The sequence below is a fragment of the Penicillium roqueforti genome (genome assembly GCF_015533775.1).
Source record: "Penicillium roqueforti strain LCP96 04111 chromosome Unknown scaffold_33, whole genome shotgun sequence".
NCBI lineage: Eukaryota > Fungi > Ascomycota > Eurotiomycetes > Eurotiales > Aspergillaceae > Penicillium > Penicillium roqueforti.
The window spans coordinates 180,833-205,993 of NW_024067597.1; the positions used below are offsets into that span (position 1 = coordinate 180,833).

The window sequence follows — 25,161 nt, forward strand, 5'->3', positions numbered from 1 at the left end:
TGGGTAATCATGGCTCATCTCCCCAGATGCCAAAGACTGGAAGATCCTCAGCCATATACAGCAGACCGTTATCCGGGAACATCACGTCAGAAAGTGGAGATGGGCCAGACGCTGGGATCGGGCCGGAAGGAATAGTCCCGCCAGGAGAGCAGCCGACCGGGATGCCCGAGGTAGTTAACGCAGAAATGGCTGCATCATAAGACAAAGCTGCGGTGGGGTCTGCGCCATTGCACAGGGCTTCCCAAACATCGTTGTCGGTTGAGAGTTGGGGTTGAGGGAGTGGTTGGGAGGGTATGTAGGAGGATGGACTTCCAACGGGCATTTTGTCAGGAGATTTAGGGGATAATGCAGTTGCAGATGCAGATGAGTGAGCAGCACTTGGCTCAGTGAAAGGTGGGGCTCCTGGGGTCGGGGAGTTGCGATCCTCGTCACCGCCTACTTGGCCGAAGAGCTGGTCGACCTGTTTGCTGCGCCTATTCATCCATTGTCGATTTCGGCGGGAAACGTATTCGGTTACAGCAGCGCGGAGGTATTTGATAATTTGGAAGAAACGGCATGCATGTGGATCGTGCGGAACAAATAGCCCTAGAAACCGTTCGGCTTTGTTCATTCCTTCTTCCAAGGGGAGAAGATTATCGTAGTCGGCGAAGAATGCAGCGCCGAGAACGATGACAGAGTTAAAAACGGAGTTGATCAAGAAGGGTAGTCGACGTGGAAGGGATGCGTAATGGCAGAGATCATCGACCACGTCTAGACCTCGGAGTGCGGAATAGACACATGCATCGGCAAACAATGATATTCGAGAGCTACCGTTTCGAGTTTCGGGGGCCAAATCGAGTTTGCCCTTGACATACTGGGCAACACGATATATTAGGAATGGCCGTGTCAACAGGATAATCGACCAGTAATAGGACCCGAATACATGAGCTGCGGCTAAGCTGTTTTCCATGGATTTGTGTTCGAGCCGCTCAGTCTGCATTTTGAGGATTGCTGGCAGAGTGCGAACCCAAGCCCGATGCTGGTTCGATATCATCTCTGCAACATTGATCGAGATGACTTGCTTCATGTATACATCGGTCAAGATCCGTTCGAATATTCGACAAAGCGAGATCACCGCAGCTGAAAGCTGTTGGTCTACAGTCAAATGGTGCTGTGATTCGCCTGATATAAGAGCATCTTCCCGTATGTCATAGTCGTAATCTGAAGTTGCGGGAGGGCGTCCCAGGGAGGCGCTGAGAAATAGATCCATCATACGAAGACTCTTCCAAACGCGCTCCCTTGCTCGGCGCTCACGCCCACAAAAGAGCGCATTTGCATCCTTGCGGTGGATTCCTACCGCGTATGCAGCACGCAGAGCAATTCCCAGATTCATGAATGCACCATTGCGCCTGCATGCGCCGAGCATATACATGGAAACCAAAACGTATGATTGAATGGTGGATATGCTTGGGGTTTCCTGAAAGGCCGAGAACGCCAACTGACGGCCGCTGCCAAAATATTGCTCAGCTACTGTCTGATCAATATCGGAAACCTGAGCTCCAATGGCAAGGACAAGATAGAAAATCGAGCTAACGGTATCTTCGTCACCCGATGGGTTTGCAACCCAATTAGCTAGCCGTGGATGAAATTCCTCCAGATCAAATAAGTCAAGCAACGGGCTTGTAGCAAGCACAAACTGACGAGCTAGTCGTTGGGCTTCGTGATTGCTTGGTGGCGCAACTAGAGCTCCGGACTGAGTGCTTGGGTTGCCCTGAAAGGCCTCGAGCATTGAGTGTCGCGAGTTGTCCTCGGTAAACTCACATCGGCCAATGGAAGACGTAACAACACGGCGCAGACTCTGTAAGAACGACAAACTCGCCGAATCACCAATATACATAAACTTTCCCTGCCCATCGCGCAGAAGTCGCGCCACCTTTGGCACGGGAGCCGTCCCTTCCTTCTCATCTTTTTCCTGGCGTTCCATATTCATTCCTTGGTTCTCGAGAGAGTTCAAAAGGCGGTCCATTGCCGTTTCCCTCTGCGGAGATGCTACCATGCGCTCACTGAGCAACATTGTCGAATCCTTGGCGTCCGGCTTGAGTAGGCGGGCAGGCCGGTCCGAGAAATGGCATTCCGACTCCTTGTGCCTTTGAACACAGATTGTACATGGTTGTTCCCCGTTGCATTTTTGCTTTCGCCTTTTACAGCTGTCGCAGGCTCGTCGGCATCGGAGGCGTGCTCCCGGGGTAGTGCTGGCCCGAGGCATCCCTATCGCCGCGCTCGCGTTTGGTGAATAGGTCGGGTCACTCGTCCAGGATTTCAGTGGTAATCATCGAGGCGTGAGATATATATGAACCGATTAAGTCGGGAACGATCTATATTGATTCAAGTCATTGTTGAGGCTTAATGAAGTGCTAAGCCTGTTAAGTGCGGCCGTCTGCTTTCCCCGGACTCCACCATCTGACTAAGCAGATTCATCCCACCTGGGCAAGATGCCCCAGGTCTGTACATACGGAGTAGATGAACTTGGAATCAAAATCTCACATGATGTATTGGTGCATTGATATGACAATACATTTACTTCAAGCTTACTTCTCCAGAAGATCACGGCCGGAACGATACTATCTTGCCCCAGGTGTCGGCAGTGCCCCAAATGCCAGTCCGCAGGCATTCTAACTGCACAATCTGGCTGTGATCCACAAACAGGTTGACATCAATACCAAACTCACGAACGTACCAATTAAAGGCCTTGGGATCTGCAGCTTCAAACATGATATGCTCAGGAGGAAGCTCCTTCATGATCTTCGACACCACATCAGTCCGCCAGGAGGTGACGTTTTCAGTGATACCTTCTGACTCAATCATCAACCGCTTCACACCAGCGTTGAGGAATCTACGACCCAAGTTTACTAATTTGCCGGGGTCAGAGGTCCCAATCGATTCAAGTCCTGAGGCAGGTGTGTCTCCGCCGGCTCCGAATTGAATCCCCAATTCAGGCTTCGGTTCCAACTTGTATGAGTGGACTTTATCAATAAGTCGGAGCCAGTCATCCTCCGGGAATGACAGAAAACCGGAAGACAATTCGATGACATCGAATCTATGTTGACTAGTCAGATTTTATATTCCAGGCTCCTGGGCCTCGAGCTGAGGATGCACGTACCCGAGATCCTTGCATTTTTTCAGATAGCGGTCAAACACCGTATTTGGATCGGGATGTGTGAGGAGATGCTCAGCCCATCCACCCTAAAACCGGTGTCAAATGCGCCAATTTGCTGGTCTAAGACAGTCTTACCGTTGAGACGTACACGCCGTGCTCATGGGCAAGATCGACCAATTCCCGCAGTGGCGTCTCGTGAAAAAGAGTAAAAGCACCTGGGTTGGTGTTTATCTCAGCGCTCTCGTTTCTGGCGACAGCCGAAGCCCTGCTGGGACTCACCTCCGGCAAACTTCAGACCATCTACGTGATCGCCCATCCTATCAGCTGTTGTCAGATGCCATTTGGTTACGTAGGTGGGGACATTTCGAAATATTACGTTTCGAGAATATCCGCGAGATATCTTTTACCCATGACCTAGTTTAGGTTAGCTCCACAGAAAACGATGATAGGGCTATATGGTACCCACTGAGTAGTATGGGCCTCGGATCTCCGTGACTCCCTTCGTTCTAGGCTTGGCAGGTCTAGGGTTTGACCGCACGAAGCCAAAGCCATTTTGCTTGTCTTGCAGAAGAGTGATGCCTTGATATATTTTCGGGGTGACAGAAAAGTGTCTAGATGGGGTCGACAGAGCAATTGAAGTGCGACTCATTATACGCCCGGTTACAAGTGGATTAACAAACATATTTAGGCAGTTACTGGACTAGTTGAGCTATCCACATGAGAAATCATGTATATTGGGAGTGTCGACGTCAAATATACTTCATCGAATCAATGCCAATGAGATTACGTAGTATATTACATCATTTTCGAAATACCATTACAATCTACAATCATATTGTATTCCTTCAACATACGGCGCACAACATATGAAGTTCTATACAACCCCGGCTCGGATACCGGAGACTCTGTAACGCGAAGTGTTTCGGCGTTCGGCAAGAGCAGACCCGATCTTGTACATTTTATCCATCCATGATGCCACCGTTGTAGAAGGTCTTTCTCGGATGACACAGGTACCGAGGTATATGCCTTGAAGTACCACTTTATGAATAACTTTATATACATGAGGTCGTTGTATATCTCCTTGTGCACATCTCTATGCACATCTCTACTCCGTACAACCCTAGCTATATCCAATCAATGTCAGGGAATCCCCAAACTACAGTCTCTGTATCCAGCCACGCTCCTCGCCAAGAACAAAAGCCAGCCTTGTGGACTCAGCTTTCACACATCGATTCGATATAGAGAGTTATACCCAAGGAATAGCCAAAAAAAATATGCAATTGATTCCGGTGACTCCCGCCCTGGCCCTGGCACCTGCCTTGGACATTCGCCGATTTTCGAACACAACTAGATGGCCCTGAAGCCAACTCTCCTCCTCTATTACCTACATAATTCAAATCCCCTCATTCTTAAAGTACTTCTTTATAGGCTGCTAGGGACCCTTCTTCTTCTTCTTTCAAGTCGAGAGAACGACTGGTCCCTTGGTCTGATACCCATCATGGGAGCTGGAATGGTCATCGAGCCTTTGGTGGTTATTGTTCTCTTATTTGGAGGCACCTGGATTAACCGCTCTGTCGGATCATCCTCGACTAAAAGCTACAACCGACGGAACTCGAACGACCTTGGACGAGCCGCTTCATTTGATTCTTTGGAGTCGGGTTACTCAAGCCAATCGACAAAGGATGGTCTGCTGAGCCCTCGCTCCCACTCACCACAAGCCCCGGAAGACGGATGGCACAAGCGACAAGTTGGACTTTTAGGGTTGAATTTCGAGGTATCCTCGCCGAATACGATTGTATTCCAAGACAGTTTGCTCAGTCGATTGCTTCGGAAGTTTCCTTTCTTGGTGGAATGTTGGTATTGGGCTTTGGTTTACTGGGTAGGTTGATTTGCTCCTTAACTTACCATCGGTCTTGGCTAAACCAAACTCACAATTTGTATAGACGTACCAGCTCGGTCGTGCCTTTACCGCCGTGACTCTCAAGGATGACACCGTTGATGTCGCGAGGAGGCATGCATTGCAACTAATCGTGATCGAGGAGAATCTGGGAATATTCTGGGAGACCTTGATACAGAGACGCTTCCTTCGCCATCCTCTTGTCATGCCTTGGATCAATTGGATGTACTCGTTCATACACATTCCTGGGACAATCGCGTTTCTCGTTTGGCTCTATTACTATACTACCGTGCGGAATCGGATCGACGAGGCTCAGCCCGGAAAGCCCAAGGGAGCTATGAGCGGGTCGCCTGCAGGTCCTCTTCTATACCAGGCGCGTCGGCGGACTTTGGCCGTGTGCAATCTCCTCGCATTCGTGGTGTTCACTCTTTGGCCTTGCATGCCACCTCGGTTACTGAGTGATACAGCCGTGGATGGTGACGAGGGAGATCTAGCCCGCAGTTATGGGTTCGTGGACACGGTGCATGGTATCAAGGGATCGGGCAGTGTGTGGACCGAAAACCGCTTCTGTAACCAATATGGCAAGTGTTGTCTGGAATCCTCTCTATGAATCCTTGGCTAACTGTTACCAGCGGCGATGCCTTCCTTGCATTTCGGCTACTCTTTATTGATCGGCCTCACACTGATCACAATCCCTTTGCCGCAGCACCACCGGCACACAATCCTGCGTACTCGGCTGACCCGTGCCTTAAGACTGGAGCTCCCGTCGTGGCGCCGCCTCGTTTGCGTCATACTCGGCTTCCTATATCCGTTTACCATCCTTGTAGCTATTGTTGCCACTGCCAACCATTTTATTCTGGATGCTGTCGCAGGAGCGCTTGTATGTGCCTTGGGGTGGTATTTTAATGGGGTGCTGCTCAACCTGTTGCCACTGGAAGACTACTTCCTTTGCCTTGTCCGGATCCATAAGCCTGAGCCGTCACTTCTCGATGTCCACGAGGAGGAGTGTCCCACGACCGAAAGTGTTTGAGAACATGGCATCCGAGTACACCCATAGTTGATTCGACTTTGGATTCAGCGTCTTTGTTTTAGAACTTGATACCCTGTATGAAACCCCACCAGACCGCCTGGTCTGGTTTATAATCTGTCTACATGAACCTCCCTTAGTTATTGTTACCCAGTTCTCTCTGTGGGATTGATGTCTCTCCCGTACCTAACTTTCGCCAATTAGTATGTTTATGCAAGAAATATTCTTTGCTTCCTAGAAGAGAAATATGACTATTATCTAAATAGTTCCTTTGTAGACAGTAGAGCATAATTATCACCGTACATACAAAGACAATCCGAATATTACAAAAACTTCATATAATATCTCTCTCAAATCCAAAATAGAAATACCCCTGGAAAAAACATCAGACCAGGAAAGGAGGAATCGCATCATCTTGGTGGGGTTTACTTCCATAGAACTTTAGATGCGTTTAAATCAACTCATTTGATTCCATTTGTCCCTCGTATTCGCTCACCTCGTTCAAATCAGCAGCCCATCCAATACTTATTATAGTGTGCTGGATCACATATTACACGGTTGTCACGGTCGACACAATGACATGAGGAGGTACGGAGTCGCAAGCTCCCTGGATGACCCTTGAGTTCTGATCTGCTCGTGATTACACACCTCTCGAGAGCATTGAATACACACTTGATACGGTGGCCTACCTCGATGTGTATTGCGACTCTACCGCTTTAGCGATTTGCGATTGCTTGCAAACAATAATTGAGCATAGCACCGAGGCTGTCATAGTGTTGTGGCTATAACAAAAGGAACACGTCACATTCCCTTACATTGCGGCCAGGTTGGTTTGAATCAATGAATTTGCAGTTAATTTGAAAAGAATCTAACCTGAAGAACAGATTCATCCACGTGCCTATGCCCCGAATATCGCGGTGATAGCTCGAAGTATACATGTCTCTTGGCACTTGACAGTATGTGGTATTATATGCCAGTGAATGAATGCGAGACCAGAAGATAACGAAGACAAAAGAGCAAATTGACTCTCGTATGTCACCAATCGTTGCTATTGCGCCGTGTTGTCCAGATATCGGTGATTGTGAAGGCATACAGCAAAGACGTCCATCGACTCTTTCGGCTACTGTGTGCTACAATTTATCGATCTTCCAGCGAGACATCAGAAGAGGAGACCAGAAAGAATAACGGTCGTTCCTTTGGTTTATGTCGAAAACTTGGAATATCAGTCTGCCCACGATCCGTGATATGCAATCCCACCAAGCGTCATTACTTCCCCTTGATACCTATTAGGAGCTGACATCGATACTCCATTGGCATCTTGGATGCATATTCCCATCGTGAAGTGCTTGTCTATTGAAAACCTTCAGAGAGGTAACTATCTAGAGACATTTCTACGGAGTACCCCTATGCGCGCTGTGCAATGCTCTTCCATTGACCATCCAAATACCTTGAAACATTTGAAATCCAAAAAGCGAATCAATCAATCACCCTCATCTTCTAATTTACCGTCTAAGCCTTGTTGTGTGGTGACTTGAAACTTGTGGCGTCATTGCGGTCTGAGAACGGAACTCAGACGCGTCTTGAAGTTCCCGCGCCTTTCGCGACTCTCTTTCTTCTCCACATCTCTCCTACCCTCCCTCCCCTGGAAGCTCCTCCCACCACCTATCCCAGTGCCAATCTACCCAATCGCCCTGTGAATTTTCACTCATCTCATTCCAGCTTGCCATTATGGCTGACGATACCCCTGTCTCTGCGCCCCAAGGCGAGCAGCCCGAGCGCGCCACTGAGCAACCCACTGACTCTGAGAACAAGTCTGAGGATGTCACCTTGTCGGAAGACAAGCCTGCCGGTAAGCATAGACTGATTGATATCAAGTTATCGTTTTGCGACTCCATTTTTCAACGCTGTCCCCCGGTCGGGACATCCTGTTTCTGTGCGACGCCACTAACCCGCTGTTTCTTCCAGAGACTGAAGCTGCGCCCGACAAGAAGACGGACGCTGAAGCTGAGCCTGATAAGCCTGCTTCCTCTGATGAGGCTCCTGAGGCCAAGGCCGATGGCGAAGCCGCCGAGGCTGCACCTGCCGATGTGGAGGCCATTGCGCCCGCGGAGGCCAACGGAACCCCTGCCTCAGCGAAGAAATCCTCCAAGAATCGCCGGACCTCCACTGGTACCACCCAGAAGCTGAGCCGCAAGAAGTCTCAGAGTCGCATCACCCACCTGGACGCTAAGCCAGGCCAAACCTATCTTGCCCGCCTTCGCAGTTATGCGCCCTGGCCCGCTATCATCTGTGACGAGGGTATTCTGCCATCCAGCCTTCTCGAAACTCGTCCCGTTACTGCCATGCAAAAGGATGGATCCTACAAGGGCGAGTATGGTGACAATGGCAGACGCGCCCATGAGCGTACCTTCCCCGTCATGTTCTTTGATACCAATGAATTGTGAGTCGACCATCCGCGCAGCCTCTACGCCAGACGCGAACTTCTACTGACTTATTTTTTTTGTACAGCGCCTGGGTTCCCAACACTAACCTGACTCCTCTCGACCCTACCGAGTGCAAAAATATTTCCGAGAAGAATAAAACCAAATCACTCATCAATGCCTACAAGGTTGCATCCGAGGGCCACAACCTTCAGTATTTCAAGAAGCTGCTGAACGACCACCAGGCAGCTATTGACCAGGAAGAGGCTGAGTTGGAAGCTCAAGAAGCGGAGAAAGAGGCTGCCAAGGCCGCAAAGGAGGCCAAGAAGGGCAAGCGTAAGAGCAAGGGCGCTGAGACCGATGTTGAAATGGAGGACGCGGATGACTCCAAGAAATCCAAGGCTCCTTCCAAGAAGCGCAAGAAGGATGCTGAGACCGATGCTGAGGCGGAAAAGGTATGTGTTACAATTTCATTGTGTTGTGATCTCTCATCTCACGAAATTATAGCCTGCTAAGACTCCCAAGTCTAACACAAAGCTGAAGTTGACCACCCCCAAGGCTCCTACTGAGGATACTGGCAAGAAGACTCCCGCCAGCAAGACCAAGAAAGCACCTGCCAAGAAGGCCAAGGCAGCTCCCGTTGCCAGCGATGAAGGAGACAGTGCCGATGCTAAGGAATCTGAGAAGCCGATTGACCCAGAGGAACTGAGAAAGAAGAAGGAAAAAGAGAGTGAGAGATCCCCCATCTTCCCCGACGAGTCTGATCAGGCCAGCTTATACCTTACAGTTTTGTTCCTCCGCCACAAACTCCAAAAGGGGTTCATTTCCCGCGACCAACCCCCCAAGGAAGATGAAATGGCTAGCATGGCCGGCTACTTTGACAAATTGGAAAAGCATTCAGACTTGGAGGTCTCGATCATCCGTTCGACTAAGATTAACAAGGTCCTCAAGATGATTGTCAAGCTCAACTCGATTCCCCGGGATGAGGAGTTCAACTTCCGTCACCGTGCCATGGGCATCTTGTCTAGCTGGAAGAACATCTTGGACGCAGACACCCCCGGCCCGGCGGACAAGGATGAGAAGTCGGCCGTTAACGGAGCCAAGGAGGATGGTGTTGAAACCCCTAAATTGGAGACAGAAGAGGAAAAGGAGCTCGAGTCTAAGTCGACCAAGGACGTTGATTCCCCAATGCCTGACGCGGATGAGAAAGCCCCTGAGCCCGAGAAGGAAGAAAAGCCCGAGGAGAAGGCAGCTGAGGAGCCCACCGAGGAGAAGTCTGAGGAAAAGCCCGCGGAGGCTGCTGCTTGAGTGGTAGGATCACGACTCTGCGATATCTATTTTCTTACTCCTATCCATTTGCGCTCTCATTCAAGTTCTCTTCTTTGTTTCTGTTTCAATCTACGCGGTTCCGCCGGTTTTGTTTTCTTTTTCATCTTTTTTGTCACCTGCCAATGCAATACTGGGATACGGGGCTGGACCAACCAGCAAGGCTTCTTTGAATCAATTGAAAATGTGATTATTGTTTTTTTTTTAATCGGCTTCTGCACATTGACCTGTGTTCTGGCCATGGAGTACAGGAGTTACCCGGCCTGGATCTTCCCAGAGGTTGCACGCCAATGATCGCTTCGATGTCGGGCTGGTTATGCACCAAATCGGGCCCAGAGTATCGGAGCGAATGCTGTTTTATGTGCAAATGCACAGAAAGTTCCCCAAGGGTACGTAATGGAGAGACTATGTCTTATTCACTGCATGTATTGAGCTCTTGAATACAAGGATCCATAATGGCGTTCAGTAAATCAGTAAATAGTAGAATGTATGTTGGTAAGCCTCTTTCGAAGGTCAAAGGGCGTGTGCAATTGGGATTATTATGTCTATAGAATCTCTATTTGAATGGAGTCAAGGTATCGACGTATATGCCCGGCTCTCTGCAAAATCAAAAATCCCCGCGCCTTCTATATATGTATGCAGTTATACATCACGCTGCTTGAAAACAAATAGAAAAACAAAATGCCGGTTCGATGGAATCTCCAGATTTCCTGTCGAAATCACTCATGCATCGACAGCGATGACAACCACGACGCAGATATCATCAACTTTCCCGCCGCGGTAATAGTCACCGGGGTAGTAGCGCTGAGCCTCCTTAGCAAAGGGCCCATCACGACGATAGTCGATACTAGCAATCTTCGCCTCGCCAGCAATCGTCGCCGCGAGAACAGACTGCAAGGTGACTCCATCCTCAGGTCCGGACTCGGTGTGAGCCGGGTTCTTGGAAAGCGGCGAGCCTGGCGGAGTCGGAAGAGCACCAGCCAATCCACCCGGCGCAGCGAGTGCACGCAGATTCTCCGAGACTCCGACGCCAGACTCCGTAGCCGTCCACGCGCCCGTCAGAACCATACGGCTCGTGACGAGCTTGAGAATGTCCTGATTATTGATATTATCAAAAACACCATCGGTAGCAATAATGAGTACATCCCCATTCTGCATCTGCACATTCGTAACGGACGCATCACTAGGGAAATCCTCCAAAAACGCCCCGCCAAAGACAGACGCCTGGGCGCGCATACGCGGCGGGATCACACTAAGCTGGTACGGGGTGTTGAAACCATGCGTCTGCGGAATCGAGTAATGATGCACCGCGGCCCTCCTCAACAACACCGAGCCAGAATCACCCAAATTGGCCAACTCGACCCGTCCATCCGGCAAGGCGACGCCAATAGAGGCCGTACTCCCACCTGCCCGGATCGTCGAATCCGCCACCACCTGGTCGTACCCGGCCTGCAGGAGGTATTTAGAGCGCAAGCGCTCGGCGGGCTCGTGCCAGGTCTGTGCGGTGTGCGCCATGTAGTTGCACAAGCCGTGGGAGAAGTCGGCTGGGTCGACGCGAGATTCCGTCCAGCCACCTACGCCATCTGCGACGCCGAAGGCGACTGCTTCGGCGTTTGTTTCTTGGTAGTCTGAGATGCGATTTCCGATACGGCTTACGAAGAAAGCGTCTTCGCCGGAGTCTGGGCGGTTGCGACGGCGACTGACGGAGTTTTTGTCACTTGAAACGCCTATGGCGTCTGCGGCAGGGTCGAAATTGTATGCATTTTTGATGGGGTGGAAGCGGCGGCCTTTGCCGGAGGAGGAGACGGCGACGCGGTAGGAAAGTTTCGAGGGAGAGGGTTTCTCTAGGTGGGTTGCTAGCGTTGTGTGGAAGGCTCGACGCGAGGGTTGATGGGTTAGATTCAGGCTGAGGTGAGCATCTGGTCTGACTCCTGCGGCGTGAGACGAGAAGCGGACATGTTGGGTTTTGAACAGCGAGGAATTGTATGCGTTCGGATTGGTGGAGATTGAATATACGCCATCGCGGACGATGGCTTGGAGGCTGCTGCAGGCGGAACTGCAGGCTCGACACGAGACACTTGGCGGAATCATCGCCGATCGGGGGCTTATATACAGTTCCCTCGTGAAGGATAGGGCTCCAATTTGGGAGCGAGCGTATAAGACAGAATCCAAAAAACTAAAAAAATCAAGGAGCTGCATGAATCTCAATGGATAAGACAGTACCCGCCCTTATCGTCTGACCGCCTCGCGTCATTAGTTTTTCGTTGATACCTGATTACTCAGGCAGAAATTGTCTTTGTTTGGGATCGGACTTGGGATTGGAAGAAACAAGAGAATCTGTTCAATGTTATTCTCATATTTAGTTGAATTTAAATATTTCTACTTCCACGCGACGTTCGTCAAATTGCATGCTCTTCAACGCTATACCGCCAACCAAAGTTTATCAATGATTCTGCCGCCCGCAACATCTTGTCTCCCGCCAACCTTTTCCTCTACCCCAATTCTTTTCTTTTACTCAAGCGCGAGTCTTTATTAATCTGCTTTTTGAGCCACCGGAGAAGCATAGGCTTCTAAGTCGCCCAAGATGATGCACCCATCGCGACAAGCTTATGTTGAGGAGACAGAGGATACAGACATGGGGGGCATCAGCTATGCCGATCTTCGTGAGTAGTTCTCGAAAGCTTCGATTTGAAGCTTCCTAATAAAATAATAGCCATGGACCAAGATTACGATATGCCCTCTACACCAGGGGGTATCCCAACTGAGCGCGCCTCCGCCATCCTATCGCAATTCGAACGGAAACGCAGAGCAGCAGCGATGGTGGTCCCAACAGATGACACACGAGTGCGTGCGCGACTACGGGAACTCGGGGAGCCCATTACCTTATTTGGCGAGGGACCATCAGAACGACGCGATCGTCTACGTGAATTTTTGACCGATATGGCAGAGAAACAAGGCGGAGGCGAGATAGAAATGGAAGAGGCCGAGGAGGAAGGAGAACAACAAGAAGAATTTTTCACAGATGGCGGGCAAGATTTACTCGAGGCGCGGAAGAATATTGCGCTCTATTCTTTGCCGCGCGCAAAGGCTCGAGTGGCTCGGCTCAAGGACGAATCAACAATCACACTTCGAACACATGTCAAGCATCGCAAAGCTGTCAAGGAAAAGCTACAAGGATTCGATCTTTACGGGTCGCAGATTGCTGGCGATCGTCCTGTTAGCATTTGTCGATTCGCGCCGGATGGGCAGACCATCGCTGCTGGAAACTGGAGCGGTGAGATCAAATTGCTCAGCGTGCCCAATCTGGAAGAAAAAGCGACCTTCAAGGCGCATACGGATCGAGTGGGCGGCTTGTCGTGGCTTCCCGGTGCCACTCTACCCGGATCGAATGTCTCACCTTCAACTGTCAATTTGATCTCCGGAGGCGGCGAAGGAAATCTCCACCTCTGGGCTCTTGATCAAGAAAAGCCACTGGCTACGTTATCTGGCCATTCGGCCCGTGTATGCCGTACCGAGTTCCACCCTTCGGGCCGATACGCAGCATCGGCATCCTTCGACAGTTCATGGCGGCTGTGGGATATAGAAACAGCAACTGAGCTGCTCCTGCAAGAAGGCCATTCGCGCGAGGTATATACAGTGGCTTTCAACAGTGATGGCTCCCTTGTGGCTAGTGGTGGATTCGACAGCATTGGGCGTATCTGGGATCTGCGGACAGGGCGCAACGTGATGATCCTCGACGGTCACATTCGGGAGATCTACGGTATGGACTGGGGAGTTGATGGTTACCGGGTGCTGTCTGGTTCCGGTGACGGCTTGGTCAAATGCTGGGACTTGCGACAGATGAAGGAGACGGGCGGTATTGGTGCGCATAAGAGCGTGGTGTCAGATCTCCGCTGGTACAAGGGTGCAGAGGCTGCGTCATTCTTGCCTTCTACCGATGGCGGGATGGACATTGATGGCGCTGCACCGGCTGCAGCGGAAGCCCCGTCGCCCAAGAAATCCGGCACATTCTTTGTGAGCAGTGGATTTGATAAAAGTGTCAACATTTTTAGTGCGGATGACTGGTCCCTAGTAAAGTCGCTGAGCGGCCACTCGGGCAATGTTCTTAGCACGGATATCAGTGACGATGCAAAGTGGATTGCTAGCAGCGGCCACGATCGAACGGTGAAGCTTTGGGGGATTGAATGATTCGGGGTTATAGCTTGACTATTCCCCTGTCTGATGCATCATAATTGGAAATCGTACACAACTCAAGGAACAGGCTGTATGTTACCTATTGAAGAAGACCTATCATTATCTACATCGCTTTCCTGTGTAATTCGTAGTCACGTGCCAAATGCGGGGATGACGTAAAGCGGTATGCCGAGAGCTTTTTATCAACTTTGAAGTTATAGCACTTCCGTTGACCTTCCCTTGACTGTAAAAACACTATATAGTCATGGCTTTCCGTCCACAGAGGATTGCACGGCATTTCTGTCGCACAAAAACCCCACGGCCTTTATCACGACCAACCTCGTTATCAAACACAAGTCAAGATGCATGCCTCTTCTGCCGATATCGCCAGCCAGCGCGAGGACTAACAACCCTCCCAACACGTGGACCTCTCATAGCCCGGACATCCAAGATACAGCACCGCTCTGCCTCAACAGAGACTCCCACCCCAGCAGAACCAAGCAAAAACACCCTTGCCGGCGCGCCAGACATAACCAACCACTACACGATCTTCCCTCAAACGCTACCAGCAGGCCCGCCACCAGCCTCGGCGTTCGCAATTCCAACCAGCGAACTCCGCCGCGAATTCCTCCAACTACAAGGCCTCGTTCACCCGGACAAGTACCCCAACGGAGCGGAGAAGCAGCTTGCCGAGGGCCTCTCGGCACGGATCAATGAAGCATACCGGACACTCCTGGACCCGCTGCAGCGGGCACAGTACATTCTACGGGAATGGCACGGGATCGACGTGACGGCGGAAGATGCGTCGACTAAGCATGCGCTTGATGCGGAGACGCTGATGGAGGTTATGGAGGTGCAGGAGACTATTGAGGAGGTCGGAGGGTCTGCTGATGCGGAGGCGCAGATCAATACACTTAAGAAGGAGAATGAGGCGAGGGTTCTTGAGTGTGTGGGGAGACTTGGGGAGGCGTTTGAGAAAGGGGATTTGGAGGCTGCGAGGAAGGAGTGTATTCGATTGCGGTTTTGGTATAGTGTTGGGGAAGGGTTGAGGGAGTGGGAACCGGGGAACACGGAGATTCGGTTGATGCATACTAGTTGATCGGTGGTTTATTTTGTAAATTATTGGATTTGTTTTGATATATTTGGATAGACTACGCTACTCTTTTTACATGTGACGTTTTTGACGTTTGGAGAATTGAATGTACAACAGGCGTTGTTCGTTGTATACTCCCAAGGGTGCCAACTATATTTGTGGATTCACGATGGGATGGTGAAATACGCTTGTTCCTGGAATAGAGGGGGCGAGGGATATATTTAACCTGTAACAGCGGAGCCAGAGGTTTCAAAATGTCTATTTTTATAGACATCTGTAAATATTTTGTGAATCTCGTCGTTTTTTCCAACCTCGGCATAAGATTAGGTAGCGTTTCAGGGCACCGTTGTACAACCGTTGACCGCTACATCCAACATGTCCAGAATCTCGAGGACAAAGAAAAATTCAAACCAAGTGAAGCTTCAAATTCAAAACGATGGAGCTTGCAGGAGCAAATCAACCAGTGAGGCCCGAGATTGGGTTCTCCGAAGGCTGGGGATTGGGCACAAACCTGCTGATGCCAATGTCGCCCAACAATTGGACAATGCATGATCCAGTTAACATCGGCTGTTCTGTATGGCTGCTCTGTGTGGCTGCTCTGCGTTGTTTTTTGTGTCGGTGATAGCGGCATCGCATTCAAATGGTTCAAACGGACGGGTGGGTGGTGGCCATTGGCATCCGGGGGGGGGGACCAAATCATAGTATATCGAGAGAACAGTGTAGGGCGAACACATACCACGGCAACATCAAACCTCTTTTGGCCCCATCTGCATATCGCATATCGCGAGTTAGTCATTTGGTCTAGCGTTAACTAGCACAATGGGTCTTGGAAAGGGTTCATGCCCCCATCACAGCTGCACACGTAGCAGGCCACTCTCCTCGCCCGAGATCGCTTCCAGCGCCTTGGGAATTGGAGCGTAAAATATTTAATGGGGCTATCCCGCATGTTAGAACGTAGTTTTCTTCATCTCATCCCTTCTGAAGCGGAAGGTCAACTGTCATGGAGTCTGTTCCTAACTTCAATAGGTATGGAGAGCGCATCTCAGCTATGATATAGGTATAGACTGTTAGCAGACCGCTAATTCAACATCTTCAGAATCATCCATTCAGCGTCATTCACCTTCCTCGTCGGCCCACAACATACAAAGCTGACGATCCAGTCGGGGCTCGCCCACCATGTCTCTAAACCACTGGATCATCTCATGAACGGCCCGACGAGGGAATCGAAACACCGAATCGCCGTTCTGGAAGAAGACGATGTTGAAACCTTCGTTGCTTTCTGCGAGTATGCATACACTGGCAATTATAGCGTGCCTCGTCCTGAGGTCCAGGAAGATCACAGACTTGGAGTAGTCGAGAGCTCGACAATTACCAACTGGAGAGGGAATTATCGGTCTGATTCAATGTCGTCGATTGTGCCACCCCCGGCTCCATCGCCACCTCCGCAATTTCGCCATCGGAGACAAGAATCGTACCAGCAGTCTGAGCCTTCGCCCGCCTATGTAAAGGAACCGGTTACTCCGACATTTGCGCGAGAGCCCGAGGCCGAGTCGGCTCCAGATCCCAAGACTCCAGTTAGTATAGCGGAGCCGGAGCTAGAGACATACCACGAAGCGGAGACTGCACCCGAGCCACCGGCTGAAGAAGTGCCTCCTGCCGACGATGAGTGGGCGGTTCCGACCGAAGAACCTGTGTCATGGGAATCAGAGGAGCCTAAGGCAGGCAAAAAGAAGGGAAAGAAAGGGAAGAAGGGTAAAAAACAAGCGGAGATCGTCGAAGAAGAACCTCCCGCACCGACTGAGCCTGTCAGCCTTACGCCGCCATCAACACCGCCGCCAGAAGTTGCTGCTGAGCCAGAGGCAGAGCCAGAAACAGAGCCCGCTGAAGAATGGTCTCCAGTAAACCCTGTCCCAGAAGCAGAATCAGAACCGGCTGAGTACTGGGCACAGCCAGCTGAAGAGCCTGCACCTGAGCCTGCACCTGAACCTGAGCCTGAACCTGCAACCGAAGAGCCCGCGCCTGTAGAACAGCCCACACCCGCTGCGGAAGGACCGATGGAAGATTCATGGACTCAAGACAGAAGCCCAGGCACCAGCGTTACCAAAGCACAGCCGCAAAGACCAATGCTCGACATGTCTTTTGCCCAACAGAAAGCATCCTCATCCAGCGAGCCTGGTCTCAACCTATGGGACGAGTTCATCTCTCTGCAGTACAACGACGAGCCCACAGCCTCCAAGCCCACCCCGGTCGAGTCGCCAAGCACTGAGCTCCCCTACATTACCTTCCACGCGAAATTATACGTCTTCGCCACACGGTACCTAATCCCCGCTCTCGCCCAGCTTTGTCTCCGAAAGCTGCATCACGACTTAGTCCTCCTCTCACCGACGGAATTCGAAACCCCCCACCTAGACGACACGGAGATTCTAGACGGCTTGGCAGCAACCAAGGCGCAGATGGTGCTAGAGCTGGTGCAATACGCATACACGAAGACGGCCCGACTAGAGCCGATCTCACCGACATCCGCCACACAGCTTCGGGAGAATGAGCTGCGTCGACTGGTAGTGCACTATTTGGCGTGCAACGTGAAAGAATTGTCACGGTATCATTCGGCAGAGGATTCGGTCTCGGCGACGCCTAATTTGCGGCCGGTAGATGCCAAGACGGAGCGGGCTGAGACCTCCACTTCTACGTCCCCTAAAAGTCTTCGTGCTTTGTTAGATTTGACGACAGAGCTGGCCTCCGATCTGGTCTATCGCATGATGTGAGTGGATGCCGAGATGTGATTGGGTCTGGGATATGCCCAGACTTTTGGTGTTCTATTTTCTGCGTTAACTTGATATGATTTTATGCATTGATGCCCTCGAGATGTTTCGAAGGACCGCGCTGGCGTTCTGTTGCACAATTTGAATGTGTCATTTTCTGTTTTCGAGGTGCATTGCATTATCTTGCATTTGTCCTGCATGACGTTAATCTTTTTCTTCTTTTCTTTCTTTCCCTTTGAATGAATTTGCAATTTAGATTGTGTCCATGGCTGTGGTATAGTCGTAGCCTTCCGGGTGATCGGTGGGGTCCCGTCGACTTGGTAGGAGAGAGTGGACTCTATGAACTCCATAACCGCCAGACCCTGATTGTATCAAGTGAATTCCTGATGACATCGACATGGGTTTCATCGTATAGGTCACTCTCAAACAAGGTGGCATCTTGGCAAAACGGCCAAAGATAAGCCAACCAACTCACCAATGACGATCCAAACATCCCCCCTTGAAAGAAGATCGACCGATCGACAAAGATCCATGTCCGAATAGTCTCTTGGCAGGAATCCCAGCGTCAATAGTGCTGTTTGATGGGGGCTGTGAAGGCTGTGAGGGTCGAGAAGTTCAGGGGAAAGGAAGCGCCAAGAGATTCCGAGGTACGTCAACCTGCCAACTCCACCTGACTTTGTGTCAAATTCTCATCTCAACTTCTCTCCTTGATTTTCAGATTGCGTGTCTTCTATTGAATTTGTTCTACACGTGCATACTCGGTACACGCAATGGTGTGACCTATTATTTCCTCTCCTCCAATCCTGTCTCTGTCTTCATAATCAAAGCTTGGCAGCGGTCCGTCAATGTACTGGAGATCGCTCTTGGCATTTGGCGTTTAGGCACGTTGGAGGCGCATTGGAATATCCCTGTTTAGGCTTTTCTATACATCTGATGCCCTATCGGGAGGGCTCGGCGTCAAAGGCAATCAAAGTCGGCCCGTAACTCGGCTTTGAGATTCATCATCTGAGTAACCTGTCTCTGATTCAAAGTGAGTGTTGAACTGACACAAATGCACAGATTGTCAATCAGCCTACTCTGTACTCTCCCAACGACTGGGTCTCCATTCAGGGAAAATCACTACGCAATGGTTTCTACATGTTCTTGGCAGAGCTGGACTTTCCACCCCCCTAGGCATCGAAGTTCTATATGCCTAATGCTCAGATCCGCAGTGGATCTCTGTGCTTTCGGAACTGCCCCTAGAGGCACAAACCCCCTGACGCATATGGAGTATGAATCGTCCGAGCCCAAAATCCTGGCCGATCTATTCTTATAGATTTCTCCATGAATTATGGGTCCGAAATGCTCGTTGAGGCCGCTGGTAGGTCCATTGCAAATGATTCCTTTGCCTTGCCTACCTTGTATATAATCCCCTTTCGGTTTTTGATCTTTTTCACTATCAAAATGTAGAGTCTTGGAATTCCTTGGCTGATCTTTAGTGATTCCGAAAAAATATGAAATCGATATGCTTGGATGTTCTGCCCATGGTATATTAACATCACCCTTTCGCACCTTCTCCATCACTTCCATTCATCACTCATTTACTTCAATTCTTCCAGACTTGACTTGAATTTGCTTTTTTATTCATTCTATGATCAATTGGTCTATAGTCCTATCTTGAATACATTCCACCTATACTCCTTTTTTATGTTCAAACCTTAGGGCTGCATCTATACCTCATTGCATACAAACACACACACACACACAATGTCCAACCCAGTTCTACTAGGGGTCTACCCTAACCACAGCCAAGAGCTTCAGCCTCCATCTGCACCGCCGTCTGCACCGCCGTCTGCTCACTCCGAAACACCCTTCATGGAATCAGAGAAGTACCAGAAGCAGTACCCACTGAGCTTCCGCGATCGTCTCCGCCATTTCACATGGGCATGGTACACCCTCACCATGAGCGCAGGAGGCCTCGCCCTTCTTATAGCGAACCAGCCGAACAAGTTCACAGGCTACCACGAGATCGGCCTAGCCATCTATCTGATCAACCTCGTCCTCTTCTCCCTCGTCTGCTCTCTCATGGCAGCGCGATTCATAATCCACGGCGGCGCCCTCAACTCCCTCCGCCACGAACGCGAGGGCCTCTTCTTCCCAACCTTCTGGCTCTCCGCCGCAACACTGATCACCGGCCTGGAGAAGTACTTCGGCGAGAACCCCGCCCCATCCTTCACAGCCACACTCGAAGTCCTCTTCTGGATATACTGCTTCTGCACATTCACTCTCGCCGTTGTACAATACTCCTTCGTCTTCACCTCGCACACCTACCGCCTGCAAACAATGATGCCCTCGTGGATCCTCCCCGCGTTCCCAATTATGCTAAGCGGGACGATCGCGTCTGTAATCGCCAAAAGCCAGCCCGCGCGCGCAGCAATCCCAATCGTCACTGCCGGAATGACCTTCCAAGGTCTAGGCTTCTGCATCTCCTTCATGATGTACTCGCACTACATCGGCCGGCTGATGGAGAGCGGACTTCCATGTCGGGAACACAGACCGGCGATGTTCATCTGCGTTGGACCACCAGCGTTCACCGCGCTTGCTCTCGTGGGTATGGCGCAGGGACTGCCTGCGACGTTCAACGTGATGGGCAGTGAGGACACTACTGCCGACGGGCGGATGCTGGAGATTCTGGCGTTGGCGGCAGGCGCGTTCTTGTGGGCGCTGAGCTTTTGGTTCTTCTGTGTCGCTGCTATTGCGGTTATTCGGGCGCCGCCGACGAGCTTCCATCTCAGCTGGTGGGCGATGGTTTTCCCGAATACTGGGTTTACGATTGCGACCATTACGCTTGGAAATGCGTTTGACAGCTCCGCGATTAAGGGCGTTGGCTCTGCGATGACTATCTGCATCGTCTGCATGTTCCTCTTCGTCTTTGTCAACCATGGTCTTGCAGTCTATCGCCAGGATATTATGTATCCTGGTAAAGATGAGGATACCTCGGATTGAGATGTCCTTCCGACAGGTATTATTGTCTCTCGTGCTGTTTTTGATTTCTTTCTTGTCACTTTTGGTATTTTCTCGGCTTTTTGCACAGTCCTTGTTCGCGTTGGTCTTCTTTCATTGCACACACTACTGTCATCTCATTGCGGTCTTTTTCATTTTGATTCCCAATTCTTGTTGATTCTCCCTCTTACTCTTTCGATTCAAAAAAGCGTTCAAGCATTTTGTTTTCTTTGTCTTGGTTCTATGAGAACTCTGCATCTCCGGCGTCTCATGTCCTGTCTGATCTTCCATCTCCTTAGCGACTACTACATTTCAATAGAATTAGAACAAGAACATTTCATTTCATTGCAATCATTTCATACCTGCCTAGTAATAATAAAACAAAACAAAAAAAAAGACCAATCCGTTGTGTACAAGTACGCAGTCTAAGAATCAGAACAAAGAAAACAAGTCACGCGACCGTAAGAGCCCTACTTGGAAGCCTTCATTGCAAAACAAACACAACACTGCAGAGCGGAAAAAACAAATCGCAAAGCGCAATCAGGAAACAAAACATTGAAGAGGCTCGTCTTGGCTTCACCCCGGAGGGTTACTGGACCCCAGCACCACGTTGAGGTGCGAGCCGTCGCTGGGGTAAATGGCAGAATAAATGGCAAGATACATGGCAAGATAAATGGCAGAGGACATGGGAAAGCAAACATGATGACAAAGTCCCTCTCTTCACTTCCCAGCCGGCACCAGGTTGCCCCAGGACCGGTGGGCAGAAGGCGGGGGATAAATGGTGAACAAGAAAACCGAAAGATGCAAGATGAATAAATGGCAGAAGAAGTTGCAACGGAGTCCCTCTCTTCACTTCCCAGCCGGCACCAGGTTTCCCCAGGACCGGTGAGCAGAAGACGGTGGATAAATGGTTAATAAATGGCAAGGCTCGTCTTGGCTTCACCCCGAAGGGTTACTGGACCCCAGCACCACGTTGAGGTGCGAGCCGTCGCTGGGGTAAATGGCAGGATAAATGGCAAGATAAATGGCAGAGAACGTTGTAAGCAGACATGATGACGAAGTCCCTCTCTTCACTTCCCAGTCGGCACCAGGTTTCCCCAGGACCGGTGAGCAGAAGGCGGGGGATAAATGATAAACAAGAAACCCGAAATGTGAAATGTGAAATGTGAAATGTAAACAAAGCGAAGGGGCTCACCGTTGCTTCACCCCCAGCACCCGGTGGTGCGCGAGCCGTCGATGGAGGAAGGTGGGAGAGGATGTGTAAACAAAGGACGGTGACAGGAAAAGGGGGAAGAGGAAGAAAACAAACAAGTGATGATGATGGATGGATGGGTGGAAATGGGAGATGGAGGACGATGAAGATGAATATGAAGAATGGGAAATGAGAGATGAGAAAAAAAGGAGGGATGGGGAGATGAAGAAGAGAAGAGGGAGATGGGGGAGACAGTGGTATTTATGGGAGAAACAGTCGATGGCCTCAGGATACACCTGGTCGCCCTGGCAATAACTATGTATGTCACCATTATGTCAATATGTATAGAAGTAGAAGAGAAGACAATGATATTGAATCCTATGTAAGAGATTGTCACCTTGCTCAGCAAGTTTTTTTGTGTGGGTATCATGATGACAGGAAAAAGCAGTCTTGTGCCGCACATGGCTTCATCGCTGTGAAGCGACAGGTCGAGTTCATGCTCGACAGTCAGGCCTTGAGACGTCTAAGCTTCGTGGAGCACACTGGCGCGCACTGGAAAAACGGCCAGAAACACGTGACGCCGACGGCATCTGATGGACTACCACGCGGCCCCATCTGCTGGGAAGGAGTGAACTGCTGAGGCGAGACTTCCGGATTGGTGAAGGCCCTCAGAGTGGTAGACTTGGGATGAAGTGCGAAAGCCGTTCACAGCAGCTTAAGCAATCTTTCTGCCGACGTTACCGATGCCACGGCCGACGATGCTGACAATCACATCTCCATCTCCATTGTCAGGTGCGTCTCGGATACCCCAGCCGGGGGCACCAAACTTGGACAGATCTCGAGCGAGCTGGACCACGTTGGGATCAGCAATCACATCTCGGCCAACCTGCAGCCGCCCGACATCCTCCGATCCCATGGTCATGAGAGTGAACATGGTGGTCGCAGCCGCAGGAGCCACACAACCACCCTTGGCAACCGTCTCCAGAAGCTGGAATGCACACTGCTTTCCAACTTCCTCGGGGGCTTGACCACCCGACGGTGGAGAGGCCACATCAGCCGAGAAGAGGCAGCCCGTGGAAGACTCTGCCACCAAAGACAAACCAAACCCAAGGCCAATCTTTTTCTTTGCCTGGGGGTTGGTCTTATCCGGAGCTGGTACTAAAGGCGCAGACGCCACGTCGGAGAAAATATAAGTATCAGGGCTGAGTGGGTTGAGGATACCACGGGCAGTCTCAATCATGCGAGCGTTGTTCGAGCCAGACACACCAACCGAGTATACCACACCGCGGATGCGCTTGATGCGGCCTGCGTTCATCAAGTGCAGAGTCTTCGGCAGACGGACCTGGTGGCCAAACACAAGTTGCACTTCACCACCGCCACCCCTGCCAGTGGGGCCAGTGTTTGATCGCCTCAGGATACGGAGCTCGATGTTGTTGAAGATACCAAATTGTTTGTACAGAGGGAGGATCGCTGTGCGAACACTGTCGACGGACATATCTCCAGTCTGTGTCGACGATGTGATCACACCAGGTCCTGTGAAGAGCACCTTCATGGGTGCTTTGGCGAATGGGGCCAGCAGACATAGAGGGATCAGGAAGTAACTGAGACCACGGTTACAGTTTGAAGGAAGCTCGTAGGTGATCATGCCGCCGCTGGCTCCAGTACCGGCCGTGCTGCCGGTGATTAGACCCGGCTTATAGACAAGCACAGTACCTGTGTATGAGATCTCCATTTGAGAGCCATTGGTTATTGCATCTAGAAGGCGGAGGAAAGAAATTTCATGAGGCGCAAGACCAGGGTTCGTGGGCGACGAAGAACGAATTTGGGAGATGTGAACTGTGCGGCCGGTGAGGGTGGACAAAACCAGGCGATATACCAAATTATGATGGGATGTGAACCGAAGGGGGGGTTGAGAGGTGGCCATTTTGTGTGGTTGGTCAAGTCTCTCGCCGTTAATCACTGCAGGCCGACTGTTGGATTCGAGATTGGAAAAAGAAAAATTGGCGGAGGGAAGTTGATCCGGGCCGATTGTTTAAGTCCGGGGTGGAGCTGATATCTCCGGGGATCAGATCATCGTTTTCGCTTTCTGACGGTTCCGACCTCATGCGACATTTGCGAAAAGCTACCAAAGTAGAACACTGACAAGATCATATTTTGATATATTCACGATGCTTCCACCAGCACTAAACATTCCCAAATGGCAAGTCCAAGACTTAACATATCTTTCTTACAATGCTTCCGAGGTTCCCCCACTATATGATACCATGATTCATCACGCGACCCATAAGCAAGCTATCTAAACAAAAGCCAACTGCTAATGAAATCTATCCAGGCTCGAAGAGAACTCCCATCTCCTCCAACCACCGGTCAACAACTATTGCGTCTACCACCCCTCCGCCACAGCCGGCTACACGGTGATGATAGTGGGCGGGCCCAACGCCCGAACCGACTTTCACATCAACACAACCCCAGAGTTCTTCTACCAATACCGGGGATCAATGCTCCTCAAAACAGTCGACAACTCAACCACACCTGCTACTTTCCAAGATATTCCCATCCACGAAGGCTCGATCTTCCTACTGCCCGCAAACACCCCGCACTGCCCCGTGCGATTCAAGGACACTGTCGGTGTCGTGATGGAGTTGCCGCGGGCTAAGGATGCAGTGGATGCTATGAGATGGTATTGCAGGAAGTGCAAGGAGATTGTCTGGGAGAAGAAGTTCGTTTGTGTTGACCTTGGAACGCAGGTTAAGGCCGTAGTTGAGGAGTTTGGGGCCGACGAGGAAAAGCGCAAGTGTAAGGCTTGTGGGGAGATTGCGGCGTCGAAGTATCAGGATGGGGAAATTGTGCAACCCCCGACTCATCCTGAGTAGTATACTGATCAGGTCCATGAGGTGAGGTTGTAATTCTATCAGTTATGAGTGGTTATGAGTGGCCAATTCAATATTCCTCGATGATAAGGATAGAATAGAGATAGAGTAGAATGAGACGGATACGTTCCTCGGCATATCAATGGGCGATCCGAGTCGAGGATATACAACGGAACATGGGAAGCAGATATACACCAACGAACATCTTATTATGACCAAAGGCATAGTATTTATTACAAGTACAAAGCCCTCACCGTGTTCCCATTCCTCTGCTTTCCTCCAG

At 50.6% G+C, this 25,161-nt stretch overlaps 12 protein-coding genes across 12 annotated transcripts; 8 read left to right on the top strand and 4 right to left on the bottom strand.

Annotated features, from left to right (window-relative positions):
• Nucleotides 1-7: 7 nt before the first annotated feature.
• LCP9604111_8477 (putative C6 transcription factor) lies at nt 8-2,053 on the bottom strand (the record flags this gene model as incomplete). The annotated part of the gene is made up of 1 exon (XM_039076624.1): nt 8-2,053. The coding sequence occupies one exon, from the start codon at nt 2,051-2,053 to the stop codon at nt 8-10; it is 2,046 nt and encodes a 681-aa protein (XP_038925536.1).
• Nucleotides 2,054-2,583: 530 nt separating this feature from the next.
• On the bottom strand, nt 2,584-3,785 carry LCP9604111_8478 (phosphosulfolactate synthase; the record flags this gene model as incomplete). Its single annotated transcript, XM_039076625.1, has 6 exons — nt 2,584-3,076; nt 3,140-3,222; nt 3,272-3,351; nt 3,416-3,453; nt 3,513-3,550; nt 3,603-3,785. 6 exons carry the CDS (start codon nt 3,783-3,785, stop codon nt 2,584-2,586), a joined length of 915 nt encoding a protein of 304 aa, XP_038925537.1.
• Nucleotides 3,786-4,634: 849 nt separating this feature from the next.
• LCP9604111_8479 (phosphatase PAP2 family protein) lies at nt 4,635-6,063 on the top strand (the record flags this gene model as incomplete). Its single annotated transcript, XM_039076626.1, has 3 exons — nt 4,635-5,015; nt 5,080-5,614; nt 5,666-6,063. The coding sequence occupies 3 exons, from the start codon at nt 4,635-4,637 to the stop codon at nt 6,061-6,063; spliced, it is 1,314 nt and encodes a 437-aa protein (XP_038925538.1).
• A 577-nt stretch (nt 6,064-6,640) lies between these two features.
• LCP9604111_8480 (uncharacterized protein) lies at nt 6,641-7,245 on the top strand (the record flags this gene model as incomplete). The annotated part of the gene is made up of 4 exons (XM_039076628.1): nt 6,641-6,648; nt 6,855-6,886; nt 6,945-7,016; nt 7,076-7,245. 4 exons carry the CDS (start codon nt 6,641-6,643, stop codon nt 7,243-7,245), a joined length of 282 nt encoding a protein of 93 aa, XP_038925539.1.
• Nucleotides 7,246-7,788: 543 nt separating this feature from the next.
• On the top strand, nt 7,789-9,788 carry LCP9604111_8481 (uncharacterized protein; the record flags this gene model as incomplete). The annotated part of the gene is made up of 5 exons (XM_039076629.1): nt 7,789-7,909; nt 8,026-8,500; nt 8,569-8,935; nt 8,988-9,210; nt 9,268-9,788. 5 exons carry the CDS (start codon nt 7,789-7,791, stop codon nt 9,786-9,788), a joined length of 1,707 nt encoding a protein of 568 aa, XP_038925540.1.
• Nucleotides 9,789-10,529: 741 nt separating this feature from the next.
• ppmA (type 2C protein phosphatase PTC7) lies at nt 10,530-11,897 on the bottom strand (the record flags this gene model as incomplete). Its single annotated transcript, XM_039076630.1, has 1 exon — nt 10,530-11,897. One exon carries the CDS (start codon nt 11,895-11,897, stop codon nt 10,530-10,532), a length of 1,368 nt encoding a protein of 455 aa, XP_038925541.1.
• A 493-nt stretch (nt 11,898-12,390) lies between these two features.
• On the top strand, nt 12,391-13,994 carry LCP9604111_8483 (putative pre-mRNA splicing factor; the record flags this gene model as incomplete). Its single annotated transcript, XM_039076631.1, has 2 exons — nt 12,391-12,469; nt 12,520-13,994. 2 exons carry the CDS (start codon nt 12,391-12,393, stop codon nt 13,992-13,994), a joined length of 1,554 nt encoding a protein of 517 aa, XP_038925542.1.
• A 250-nt stretch (nt 13,995-14,244) lies between these two features.
• On the top strand, nt 14,245-15,078 carry LCP9604111_8484 (J-type chaperone JAC1; the record flags this gene model as incomplete). The annotated part of the gene is made up of 1 exon (XM_039076632.1): nt 14,245-15,078. The coding sequence occupies one exon, from the start codon at nt 14,245-14,247 to the stop codon at nt 15,076-15,078; it is 834 nt and encodes a 277-aa protein (XP_038925543.1).
• A 994-nt stretch (nt 15,079-16,072) lies between these two features.
• Nucleotides 16,073-17,837, top strand: LCP9604111_8485 (uncharacterized protein; the record flags this gene model as incomplete). Its single annotated transcript, XM_039076633.1, has 2 exons — nt 16,073-16,098; nt 16,169-17,837. 2 exons carry the CDS (start codon nt 16,073-16,075, stop codon nt 17,835-17,837), a joined length of 1,695 nt encoding a protein of 564 aa, XP_038925544.1.
• A 1,743-nt stretch (nt 17,838-19,580) lies between these two features.
• LCP9604111_8486 (tellurite-resistance/dicarboxylate transporter family protein) lies at nt 19,581-20,819 on the top strand (the record flags this gene model as incomplete). The annotated part of the gene is made up of 1 exon (XM_039076634.1): nt 19,581-20,819. One exon carries the CDS (start codon nt 19,581-19,583, stop codon nt 20,817-20,819), a length of 1,239 nt encoding a protein of 412 aa, XP_038925545.1.
• Nucleotides 20,820-22,723: 1,904 nt separating this feature from the next.
• On the bottom strand, nt 22,724-23,932 carry LCP9604111_8487 (RNA 3'-terminal phosphate cyclase-like protein; the record flags this gene model as incomplete). The annotated part of the gene is made up of 1 exon (XM_039076635.1): nt 22,724-23,932. The coding sequence occupies one exon, from the start codon at nt 23,930-23,932 to the stop codon at nt 22,724-22,726; it is 1,209 nt and encodes a 402-aa protein (XP_038925546.1).
• Nucleotides 23,933-24,176: 244 nt separating this feature from the next.
• On the top strand, nt 24,177-24,881 carry LCP9604111_8488 (3-hydroxyanthranilate 3,4-dioxygenase; the record flags this gene model as incomplete). Its single annotated transcript, XM_039076636.1, has 2 exons — nt 24,177-24,208; nt 24,341-24,881. The coding sequence occupies 2 exons, from the start codon at nt 24,177-24,179 to the stop codon at nt 24,879-24,881; spliced, it is 573 nt and encodes a 190-aa protein (XP_038925547.1).
• Between the last annotated feature and the right edge of the window lie 280 nt (nt 24,882-25,161).